The sequence below is a fragment of the Sebastes umbrosus genome, chromosome 8 (assembly GCF_015220745.1).
Source record: "Sebastes umbrosus isolate fSebUmb1 chromosome 8, fSebUmb1.pri, whole genome shotgun sequence".
NCBI classification, from domain to species: domain Eukaryota; kingdom Metazoa; phylum Chordata; class Actinopteri; order Perciformes; family Sebastidae; genus Sebastes; species Sebastes umbrosus.
In genome coordinates this window covers 30175469-30188641 of record NC_051276.1, presented here as the reverse complement: position 1 = coordinate 30188641, position 13173 = coordinate 30175469, and the positions used below count along the sequence as shown (strand labels likewise).

General features: G+C 41.4%; 1 protein-coding gene and 1 long non-coding RNA gene across 2 annotated transcripts; one reads left to right on the top strand and one right to left on the bottom strand.

Annotated features, from left to right (window-relative positions):
• Positions 1 to 3692: 3692 nt before the first annotated feature.
• LOC119493597 (granzyme K-like) lies at positions 3693 to 8309 on the bottom strand. Its single transcript, XM_037779054.1, has 5 exons — positions 8174 to 8309; positions 7212 to 7359; positions 5095 to 5233; positions 4289 to 4567; positions 3693 to 4196 (listed from the first exon to the last, which is right to left on the bottom strand). The coding sequence occupies exons 1-5, from the start codon at positions 8229 to 8231 to the stop codon at positions 4038 to 4040; spliced, it is 783 nt and encodes a 260-aa protein (XP_037634982.1). The 5' UTR covers positions 8232 to 8309; the 3' UTR covers positions 3693 to 4037.
• Positions 4574 to 10934, top strand: LOC119493599. The gene is made up of 4 exons (XR_005207995.1): positions 4574 to 4952; positions 9315 to 9353; positions 9486 to 9592; positions 10912 to 10934. It is a non-coding gene; the product is annotated as an uncharacterized LOC119493599 (long non-coding RNA).
• Positions 10935 to 13173: the final 2239 nt, after the last annotated feature.

Here is a 13173-nt window from a genome sequence, read left to right as displayed (position 1 = left end):
CTCTTTAGCAGCCACAACCGTTTACCAGATACGTCACCCACTAACCAGACAAAAGAACCCTCCTTCTCAAACAGTAATCAGCCAAGATGAACACGTCAGACTGAATAATGAAGTGAAACAAAATAGCAACTCATCCTGATTTTCAAGCTAAAAATCACCACCAGATTAACTGCAATTTTTACACTTTTAAATAAATAACAATTACTGAACATCTAGAAAGCCATCAACGTATTTTAAATTCTATTTATAGGATTTTTAAAAGGATGTTTTTCACATGTAAGTCTTTCTTTGCCCCCCGACAATTCACAAAACCTCAGGAAACTGTGACATGTCATAGCGAACGTAATGACTTTTGATGTGTTTCATCATAGTTTCACATTTACTGAAAGCCCAGGACATGAATGAGTCAGCATAAAATGGCATTTGAATATCTCGGCGATAGACGACACAGCTGCAGCTCCAACTGTCAGACCGATGCTGCTCTACTAATATTACTCAGCCTGTATGATGATGCAGTACATGTATTCCTACGAGGCTGTTGTGAATGTGTTGTAGTTGTCTAACCTGTGAGCTGGTAGAGGGGGCTGAGGGAGGGAAAGTCCCAGGACCAGCGGGTGACTTGGTGATGAGGAAGGCCGTGACCTGTGACCAGATATTTCTTCTTTTCAGCCCATCGTAGAGAACAGATCTGCAATCGGAGTCATTAGGAATAGTCTGTCTGATATTTATACACTGTGAAAACCGAGGTGGGCCAGTGTGCGTTTGTGGGTGACCATGGTAACGGAGAAAACAAACGGGCAGATGGTTGGTCAGTGATAATTCACTTAAAGCTCAAATAAAGGACATGCTGGAATTTCCTGGGTGTGGTTTTTTCCCCTTCACCTTTAGCTACAAGAGAGTGCCAAGGTAAGTATTTTTATTTTATTTTTGTATTTATTTTTAACCTCCTACGCACACACTAATATTTCAGCAAAATGACACATGCTGTCAAGCAGATTTTAGTCATGCTAGAAGTGTGACTCATGGCTAAGTCAGTCGGCCCAACACTTTGATCCAGACTGAAATATCTCAACAACTATCAGACGGATTGCTGTGAATCTTTCTACAAAGATTCATGGTCCCCAGAGGACGAATCCTACAGACTTTGGTGATCCCCTGACTTTTCCTCTAGCGCCACCATGAGGTTTACATTTGTGGTTTTGAGGGAAATATCTCAACAACTATTGGATGGATTGCTTCGAAATTTGGAATAAACTGTCTCCTCTGGAAAAACTGGAATAACGTTTCCTCTGCGAGCAGCACCATTAGTTCAAATTTAATTTATACATATATGTTTTTTCTTTTGCGTGGGTGTGTAGATGTCTTAATATCTGTATTTGTTTCTGGTCTGTCATATTTTTGTTTATCTTACTGACCACTCCTTTATACATAATGTTTGGTTTGATTACCTTTTGTTTACCTGTATTCACTGCTGTATTGCTGATTTTATGTCTACAGCTCTTTAGTTCAAATAATATAAAAATATAAAAAATTTGATCACAAAAACAAAATAATACATCATAATTTAATTGTTGATTATACTTTGTATTATTTATCTTAATCTGCAAAGTAACTAAAGGTATAAAATAAATGTAGTGAAGTAAAAAGTACAATATTTACCTCTGAGATGTAGTGGAGTAGAGGTATAAATTAGCATAAAATGAAAATACTGAAGTAAAGTACAGGTACCACAAAATTGCACTTAAGTACAGTACTTGAGTAAATTTACTTAGTTACTTTCTACCACTGGTCTCAGTAGTTGTCTTAATGGGGACCAAAATGCATTAACAATATAGCATATTTCTATTTTTCTATCTCTTATTGACAAGACTAATTATTTTTTTGTTTATTTATTTTATTTATTTTATTTATTTCATTTATTTTATTTGTTTTATTTTAAGTAATTTTTAGTTCTGTAAAGTGAAATAATATTGACCAACAGGTGAGTAAAATCTCCTCTCTGTAAATGTCTGCACCACCAACTACAGCAGAGAGCACCACCTAGTGATGGAGCATGAAAATACTGAAAGTATGAGTGTCAGCACCACATTTACAGTTAGTTCCAGGTCATAAAGTCTCACTGGGTGTACACAGTAAGTGTAATTAGTAGGCTAAGCCCACAAGAATTTAAAGTGGGGAGCAAATACTGCAGAGAGACAGATGTGCTCTTTCCGCTCACGGGAACGAAAGAGAACAACGGTGTTTAAGATAAGAGAGACAAAGACAACGATGAATAATCCTTCCATTAATGTTACTGTGCCAACTTTAATCACACTGGCAAACATTTCCTTTTACTGGATGTGTTTGGCGTGTTCAGTATTTGAACAAAGGCACTTATGCAACACTCATTGGCATGTTTCCTGTCGGGGGGTCTTAAGATACGCCGTGTGAATGTGACTCCTGTGGTCTCTCTGGTCTGAGTAAGCACACGATCATCAAGATCTGTTTTTTTTTCTCTTTATGGTTCAGCACTTCATGTCGTCTGCGTTGACATCACTATACTGTAATTGCAGGAAGCGTTTTAGAGCAGGAAGAAACAAGAAAATGTTCTGTCACGTTTACTGAGACATCAAAGGTTTTTAATATCGATCACACACAAAAAGTGAAACACACATCTGTGATGCAATGAAGGTGTGCAATTAAGAGCTACTTTAATGACACAAGAAAGAAATATGCATGTCGCTGCCTTTAAGACAGTAGCCAATGGGGTTTTAAGCAGTAACAATATGGAATAATAATGAGTAAATAATGAGACCTGCTTTACCTAAGAATTAACCTTTGTCACAAAATCTTTCCATGATTAGTGGAACAAGAGTTGAGCTGAAGCCTCGATGTCAATTTAAGCTTCTGATGCAGGAAGTGGTGAATCTCTTTGGTTGACGGGTCGAATAATTAAATAAGTCCCTTTCATGTAGGCTACAGTATATCTCATAGGGATAAAGTGAAAGTAGCATAAAATAAGCACAAAGATAGACGTTGTTAAGGTGGTTAACTTGATCAAGAATACAGAATAATCAACGCGTTCTCATCCCAACTCGTCACATAATGACACTTTGTCAGACACTCTTGGCGCACTTTCCCTGAGTGTTTAATATTGACAGATGGGGTTACATTGTAGTTAAAGGTACTGTTTGTAACTTCTTACATGTATAAATCATTCATCGGTGTCCCATGCGCGCTCGCTTGTGGCTACGCTGTTCAGACTCAGACTCCAACACAAACTACACAGAAGCACCAAAACCGCAAAGTTATATTTAGTGAAGCCCGTCTTGCAAAACAGTGTTAACGCTTCCTGCTTTGGCCTCTTGACCGTGGTCAGAAGACACAGTGGAGTCCGTAGCTTTGGTCTCCAGGGCCGAAGTCGATGCTGTTCTCACTCGCTCCACCTCTCACGTGCATGCGCGCACACTACACAGAGAAGAGCAGAAGAGTAACGTTTTCGTCTCCGAACAAAACTCCGGTGTCTCCCCCTGTTCCTTCTGACCACGGTGAAGCAGGAAAAGTTGACACTACGATCAGCAGTGATTCATGGAGAGACCTTCGTCTGGTCAGCTAACGTTACTGCCAAGCAGGTCAAATGTAGAGTGATATTGTGGTTTTAGCTGACGTGTGTCGCCTCACTGTTTTGAGCGATACTCGTTCATGTCTGTATGTAGAGCGAGCACGAGCACGAGCAACAGGACGCTGACTTGCATTGACTTAACGGCCACAGGTGTCGCTGTTAACAAGCAATTTCTGATTCTTACATCGAGTCCCTTTAATGGATATTGGATCTCATATTGACGCTAACGGGTGCCTTAAGCGGCGGTATCGAAAGCCGATGGCTGTGACTATTTGAGGAATGATAACGGGCTGGAAAAATTATTTCCTTATTAAATTATTATTGAAATCCTTATATTTCAGACTTTTTAGAAGGCCGACGGCCGTGACAAAGCGTCAGTATTTGACTCCCTGGGAATGAGAACGGGTTGAAATAAAAATGAACAAGAAGGTGCTCCTTATATTTCAGACTTTTTCATTGTCTTTGTGATCCAGGTGAGTTGTTTCTCTGACAGAAAAGAGTACACTCCAGGCTTTTTAATCAAGCCACACTCAATTCCAAAAGAAGTGACACCGACTTGCGCTCCATTGCACAACAGAGGGCCTCCTGAATCCCCCTAGAAAGACAATAAATACATGTCATTTTCAGGTACATACATAGCAGTTAAGATGGTTTCTTCCTGCACAAAAGAAATTCAAACGTACTCACCTGACAGGTATCAGCCTCGTTTTCACCCTCTGAACCAGCACATATCATGTCTCTGGTGATAACATACTTAGATTGGCCGTAATATTCAGGAGAGTTGCACTTCACTCTTTCGATCACCATCACATTGACAGACCTCAGGACATCTGAAGCTTTCTGGACATTGTTGTCTGTGCGCCCCCATCCAGCCACCAGACAGTTGCTGCCAGCTGCTGGGTCTTTGACGGTGTTACTCAGCTTGAGACATTTCACCGTCTTTGTCATCTTCACCGGTTTGTCAAGCTGAAATTTAAAAAAGGAATTACTGATGTTGACTGTTGTCATAGTCACAACACAAAGAAAGTATGTTTCCCCAAGGCACCATTAATTTCCTCTCTGGATTTGCCATTCCTCATCCATCCACCAGATGCCCTCAGACTTTCACACCAGTCTCATTCACCTGCTCAACTGTTTCCACTTTCCCTCATCAGCCCTCCAGTATATAACCAGCCCTTTTCCACTCATACACCTTTGCTTTCTGGCCACGTGAACCTGATCTGCTCCTTGTTTTCCCCTGTTACCTGTCCCCTGACCTGCTCACCTGCTGTGCTGTCCTGTTCCCTACTTCTAAACTTATTCCTAATCTGAAGCCTTCAGTAAACTTCCCCTCATCCTACCTGCTTGCCTGGTGAGTTTTGGCATCTTTCTCTCCGGCCTAAACAGACTTATTGAGTAGTTTCTCACTCATCTTGAACCACTTTCCTAGCTTGCAGATTGTTGCATCTTTGCTTCATGAAGTGGTAATTCACTACTGGTAACTGTTGCCTTACCTTGAGCAGCATGAGGTCATTGTCGTAATCAGTTGAATCATAGAAGGGATGAGGAAAATGTTTTTCAACCTCGCGGACCTGCCTTGAATCTTTTTCGTTTTCTTTCCTGGAGTGCACGCCCAGAATCACCTTGTCAATGCTGCAAGAGCAGGAAACAGGGTTTTATTAGCTCGGACGCAGAGTTTAACATGCTAGGAGTGCATTAATCAATGATAAAATTATGACTTTACTATATCAGTTTCATCATGTGCATAATCCCATTTACAGTTTTTCTCAATTGTTTAAACACTAGTACTTAGGACACAATGACAACAACCTGTAACTGGTGTATCAACCCCCTGATCCAATTTTGCTAAAATACTAATACCAGCACATTTCCTGCTTTACAATCACATTGCAGTTGTAAACCACACTTTTTCAAAATACTACATACAACTGAATGTGCAAAACCAACACTGGTTCTTAGAAGTGTGTGTGTGTGTGTGTGTGCGTGTGTGTGTGCGTGTGTGTGTGTGCGTGTGTGTGTGTGTGTGTGCGTGCGTGCGTGCGTGCGTGCGTGCGTGTGTGTGTGCGCGTGTGCGCGCACGCGCGCAGTCATTTTGTAGAAGAGGTGTTGAAGTTTTGCCTTTCGTGTGTGTGTTTTTGGATTTGTGTTCTGAGAATATGAGGTATGCTTTCAGAAAACGTGCAAACAATTGAGAAAAACTGTAATATATATATAATAAGGTCAGGATATGGCTTTTTGCTGCAGTGTCAGTAAGTGTTTGGACTTCAGTGTTGGTTGGTCAGCCAAATGATTGTCCTCAAACAGAGCTGATGTGACTGTGTGGTTGTTGTTGAAAGTGTAAAACTGACTCATGTATGTGGACTAATATAATGCAGGTGTGTTTATCTTCACACTACATTTTTCTTTAATACCTCCTTTAGTCTGTTCTTTGTCGGGTGTGCAACAAACAAGTCGGCTAATTCAAAAGAATTAGTATTGCATATCATATATATATTTCTTGTTTTGAATAGCATTGAAGAAACTAGTAGTGCTAAGTTCAACTTAAACAACGTCATTTGAGTGGTTCCCAACCTTTTTCTTTAGGGCATCCTTTTTCTATCATTGAGTAAACTGACGACCCCTGATTAAGTGACATATTTTATGGATATTTCATATTATATTCAATGCATAACAATAACAGTACAGAACAACTGATAAACTGTACAATTACCCAGATAGTGAACGCAGGAACTGCAGAAAGTTTGTGTAAAACGAGCCATTTGGATGAATTTTGAGCAGATAATTTGAATATTGCATCAGAGATGAGTTTTCCTGTTATTAATCTCTGTCTGTATAATGTCGTTTTTTTTGGTTGTTTTTTTTGACAATCATATTTACTTAATAGGCTTGTTTTTTTGAAAAATTCAGTGTTTGGCTGTTGTTCTATCAGCTCTTTGGTTGTTTTAACTGCGTACTTTTCTAATGCAGGACGAGGCTGATCAGCAGAGAGGGAAGGCTCTGTGAATATAACTTGTGTTCAGGTCTTCACTGTGCCCTTATCCTGTTCATATCTTAAATAACAATCCAAACCATTTAGTTTTCTTCACAGAAATGAATGAAATGCTGAGATACAGGCCAACTGTATATTTAAAAGAAAAACGTCTTACACACCTCAAAATCAACCAGTGATTTAGAGCACGGACTGCACTTCTTTTTTAATGTTTGATGCATGTTTTCTCATTAGATTCTTTTGTCCAAATTAAAAATTAGTTTTTCCAAAGTGCAGATAAAAAAAAAATGTTCCAAGGCTCTAGAGCATATCCTGCCTCACCCTGTGCCCTTTGTGGTTTCTTGAAGTGAGTGGCATTTGTGCTTGATGACAATCACATGCTTTCCTGTCAGAAGTCTGTCTGTCCATGTACTTTACATGTTAGAATAAGTTTTGCCAACCTAAATCTTAATAATCTTGCTAGAATCAGTAGAATTGTTTGGTTGTTGTTCCCAAAAAGGAACAACTGTAGACATATACTGACCTCAAAACACAAATACATCATTTTAAATGTTCGTGTGCAAAGCAGCTTGTCAATATTAGTTTTACAGTACCAGTAGGAAATAAACGTCTTGTTCTTACCCAGTAGTACAGTGTGCAGCAGTCAGGACCCACGATGGATGGATCAGGGTCCCTCCACACATCCAATTTTTTGGACCTTGCAACAGAGCCATGTAAGGCAGCGAGTGGGGCTCCACTTCTTTCCCACCAATAATCTCCGCACCATGACCTGAAACAGAACACACACTCTGTTCATTAATTCAACAAAGAAGTAGATAAATTAGTAGTGGTGTTTTTAGGTTGTAGCGGGCTAAGTTTTAAAGCTATAGTGAAGATACTGGTATCATATGAAACTAGAAAAACCCAATAAATCCATTGTTACCAACTATTTATGCACAATTTTGGCTTGGCCATTTTCAAAGGGGTCCCTTGACCTCTGACCTCAAGATATGTGAATGTAAATGGATTCTTTGGGTACCCACGAGTCTCCCCTTTACAGATATGCCCACTTTATGATAATCACATGCAGTTTTGGGCAAGTCATAGTCAAGTCAGCACACTGACACACTGACAGCTGTTGTTGCCTGTTGGGCTGCAGTTTGCCATGTTATGATTTGAGCATATGTTTTATGCTAAATGCAGTACCTGTGAGGGTTTCTGGACAATATGTATCATTGTTTTGTTTTGTTAATTGATTTACAATAATAAATATATACACATATTTGCATAATGCAGCATATTTGTCCACTCCCATGTTGATAAGAGTATTAAATACTTGACAAATCTCCTTTTTAAGGTACATTTTGAACAGCTAAAAAATGTGCGATTAATCACGATTAATTATGGACTATGATGCGATTAATTGCAATTCAATATTTTAATAAATTGACATTAGTTTGACCAATAAAATAGTCAATTGGTCAACCAAATAAAACATAACAACGGCTGCACTGTAATATTGAGTAGCATTAATTTACATTCTACGTGAATGAGGAAGATATCACAAAGTAAATAACTGCGATATAAAAGAACAAGTGACTCACTTGACTGGACAATGAGGAGGACCACGCAGCAGATAACGACCCCCGGGCAGAACATCATCTTCTCTGGTGAGATGGTGAAGGCTCTGAAACTCACCTCGAAGCACACACTTTATGTGTTAAGCTCGAAGGATGTGGTCAGACCATAGAAATGCGTGAGTCAGCAGAATGGACGCAAGCATGACATGAGAATCGGTGTGTCCTATCTTCTTTTAGAAGCCTTGTGGTGACACTTTCTTTTTTTTTTTTCATCATCACCATATGATTGTCAGACTGTGTGGTGGTGGTATGTGAAGCATGTCACATCATCAGGGTGCAGACATGTAGTTCACTATGGGTGGGCCTAGTGTGAAACCTAAAACTTGAGGCTGTTGTCAAGCCTTTCAGCTACACTTATGAGTGTGTATTTATATTAACATCATCTAATGATTCAAAGGAAATCACGAGAAAGTGGAACATGTTGGCTGATGTGACACCAGGCTGGTGGAGATGAATTAGATGCTATATTTTATGTTACCTTAAAGCAACAGTTTGACATTTTAGGAAATATGCTTACCGGTATTCTTCCTTTTTCTTCCACTCTCATATTAAATATTGTAAAGCTATAAGGCTACAGTCTACAGCTGGTTAGCTTAGCACAGATAAACTAGAAACAGCTGGCCTGACTCTGTAACAAAACCAGCACCTCTAAAGCTCACCAATTAACAAGTTAGCCTAGATTTAATTGGTACAAACACTGAAGTGTAAAACCAACTATTTACCGTTTTACAAGCATTAGCCTACAGTCTATTTCAGGCCAGGCAAAGTAACTTTCTAGAGTCAGCACAACTCAGAACCATACACTGTATATAAGAAGCAGACGTATTCACCCTGACGTCGCCCATTGGTTTGTGGACTGCCGTTTTGAAGCCTCTAGTTCAGCATTTATTGCCGTCGCCATGTTTGCAACCAGAAGTGACCATACTTGCCAACCTTGAGATCTAAAAAATAGGGAGGATTTCAAATCCAAAGAGGGGGTTCTGGGGGTCCTTTGTTTCCCGCATTGTGGTGACATTTGAAGAATGAAAATATCAAAATAATAAGTACCCTGCAACAGCATTTTTTGTTAAATAGGCCTACTTTTAATTTTACTTTTAATTCTCAGGAAAAAAAACAGAATAATTCTCCCCTCTGCTGTGAACTTGTGAGTCTCTTGTATACACTAGGCTAATATTCATCACTATTCAGTCATTCATTTATTCATGTTTTGCTCCTGCTTGAGTATTTCTTTCTCTTAGTACTCTCCATTTCTCTCTCCTTCGCTCACTCACTGAAGGTCCTTTCAGACACAAGGCGATAACGACACCACTGTGCTCTGAAACCCGTTATCTCTAATGGCTTGCAGCACACCACGACCTCTTTCCTGTGATGCTGTGATATGCGGTGAGTGCAGCTCAAACCACGCCGCGTCAAAGATGTTAAGATGTCACGAACACCTCTATTGGGCTTATACACGTTGTACAGGGCGAGAAACAGGTTGAGATGATGACAAAAAGGTGTGAAAAATTGCCATAAATTGGAACTGGAAACACACTGTGAAAGGTCAAAGTTGTAAGACGAAAACACGGACAACTCTCAGATCGAACAACGCCGTGGTAGCAACCTGTCAATCACAAGGTAGCCACGCCCTAAAGCATCCCCTGCTTTATGGTCTATTTGGCTCTAAATGGGACCATCATTTACTAATGAACATCATACTGTATTGAAGAAGACTTGAAACTAGTGATTGAGACCATAAACTCATGTTTACAATGTTTACTGAGGTAATAAATCAAGTGAGAAGTAGGATCATTTTCTCATAGACTTCTATACAATCAGACTTTTATTTTGCAACCAGAGGAGTCGCCCCCTGCAAGTTTAAGGCACTTCAGCATTGGCTTCACTTCTAAGAACCAAGAAATAGTCCGGCACATTAATTCCCCGTAAAATTTACTTTGATGCTAGTAGGCAGATTTTTCTAACTTTACACAGAGAAGCACAAAGAAGCATGTTTCAAAAAATGTTGATCCTGTGTTTTAATTTTCTTAAAATGAGCAAAAGAAATAGTCATGTCATCATCTCACAGTATTTATTTATTCATATGACTCTAACATTAGCAGCCACCAATGAAAGCAACAAGTCGCTTACAGTAGCCTACATTTATTGTTCAACACTCAAAACAAAGTGTTACAGTATATAGCCTAATATCCTGAATGCACCACAAATCTTAAACATTGAACCTAACGGCCTGAGGGACATGAGAACGGCAAGATTTGTGGTCACAAATGGGCTATTTTCTTCATGCAAAACATGTTCATTGCCTAAATCATCACTATGTGTTTTAGACATCGCTTAGTTTTGAATCAGAATACTGTTTTGAATTATGTGAATAATGTGAATTTTTGCTTTCAAAACATCCAAATGAGTGTAGTAACAGCAAAGGCCTGCTGATGATGATGATGATAGTAATAATAAAAAATTATGATTTTACTTAGTCAGCATGTGATTATTGGCCCAAACTTAAAATACTGTATCAAACAAAACAGGCTACTGAGAGCAAACAGATAATAAAAACAACATAAAAGTGCAAAGAGATACCAAATGCCATGCCATGATATGACTAATACTATCAGAATTTGCTGACACATTCACATTAAAGTTCCACTTTAAGCCTTAATCTGAACTAAAATATTCTCTCGTATGATTTTACTTTTAATTCTCAGGAAAAAAAACAGAATAATTCTCCCCTCTGCTGTGAACTTGTGAGTCTCTTGTATACACTAGGCTAATATTCATCACTATTCAGTCATTCATTTATTCATGTTTTGCTCCTGCTTGAGTATTTCTTTCTCTTAGCACTCTCCATTTCTCTCTCCTTCGCTCACTCACTGAAGGTCCTTTCAGACACAAGGCGATAACAACACCACTGTGCTCTGAAACCCGTTATCTCTAATGGCTTGCAGCACACCACGATCTCTTTCCTGTGATGCTGTGATATGCGGTGAGTGCAGCTCAAACCACGCCGCGTCAAAGATGTTAAGATGTCACGAACACCTCTGTTGGGCTTATACACGTTGTACAGGGCGAGAAACAGGTTGAGATGACGACAAAAAGGTGTGAAAAATTGCCATAAATTGGGAGAATTGTAACCCCGGGAAAATCGGGAGGGTTGGCAAGTATCGAAGAGACACGAGAGGGTGGAGCTAAGTACAACCAAACTAAAAAATTCATTTTTAGGCGACCAAAAAGGTTATAATTAACTTTCATGAACTGGAAACACACTGTGAAAGGTCAAAGTTGTAAGACAAAAACACAGACAACTCTCAGATCGAACAACGCCGTGGTAGCGACCTGTCAATCACAAGGTAGCCACGCCCTAAAGCATCCCCTGCTTTATGGTCTATTTGGCTCTAAATGGGACCATCCATCCATCTTCAACCGCTTATCCGGGATCGGGTCGCGGGGGCAACAGCTCCAGCAGGGGACCCCAAACTTCCCTTTCCCGGGCCACATTAACCAGCTCTGACTGGGGGATCCCGAGGCGTTCCCAGGCCAGAGTAGAGATATAATCTCTCCACCTAGTCCTGGGTCTTCCCCGTGGTCTCCTCCCAGCTGGTCGTGCCTGGAACACCTCCCAAGGGAGGCGCCCAGGAGGCATCCGTGCTAGATGCCCGAACCACCTCAACTGGCTCCTTTCGACGCAAAGGAGCAAGGACTCTACTCCGAGTCCCTCACGGATGACTGAGCTTCTTACCCTATCTCTAAGGGAGACGCCAGCCACCCTCCTGAGGAAACCCATTTCGGCCGCTTGCACCCGCGACCTCGTTCTTTCGGTCATGACCCAACACTCATGACCATAGGTGAGAGTAGGAACGAAGATTGAACGGTAGATCGAGAGCTTTGCCTTCCGGCTCAGCTCTCTTTTCGTCACAACGGTGCGGTAAAGCGAATGCAATACCGCCCCTGCTGCTCCGATTCTCCGACCAATCTCACGTTCCATCGTCCCCTCACTCGCGAACAAGACCCCGAGATACTTAAACTCCTTCACTTGGGGTAAGGACTCATTCCCTACCCGGAGTAGGCAATCCACCGGTTTCCTGCTGAGAACCATGGCCTCAGATTTAGAGGTGCTGATTCTCATCCCGACTGCGTCACACTCGGCTGCGAACCGATCCAGTGAGTGCTGGAGGTCGCAGACCGATGATGCCAACAGGACCACATCATCTGCAAAAAGCAGCGATGAGATCCTCAGCACACCGATCTGCAAACCCTCCTCCACCCGACTACGCCTCGATATCCTGTCCATGAATATCACGAACAGGATTGGTGACAAAGCGCAGCCCTGGCGGAGGCCAACCCCCACCGGAAACGAGTCCGACTTACTGCCGAGGATCCGAACACAGCTCTCGCTTTGGGCGTACAGGGATTGGATGGCCCTGAGAAGTGCCCCCCTCACCCCATACTCCCGCAGCACCCCCCACAGTATCTCCCGGGGGACCCGGTCATATGCCTTCTCCAAGTCTACAAAACACATGTAGACTGGATGGGCATACTCCCAGGCCCCCTCCAGGATCCTTGCGAGAGTGAAGAGCTGGTCCGTTGTTCCACGGCCAGGACGGAATCCGCATTGTTCCTCTTCGATCTGAGGTTCGACTATCGGCCGAACCCTCCTTTCCAGCACCTTGGAGTAGACTTTACCAGGGAGGCTGAGCAGTGTGATACCCCTGTAATTAGCACACGCTCTCTGGTCCCCCTTTTTGAAAAGGGGAACCACCACCCCGGTCTGCCACTCCTTAGGCACTGTCACCGACTTCCACGCGGTGTTGAAGAGACGTGTCATCCAAGACAGCCCCTCCCCACCCAGAGCCTTCAGCATTTCTGGGCGGATCTCATCAACCCCCGGGGCTTTGCCACTGTGGAGTTGTAAATGGGACCATCATTTACTAATGAACATCATACTGTATTGAAGAAGATTTGAAACTAGC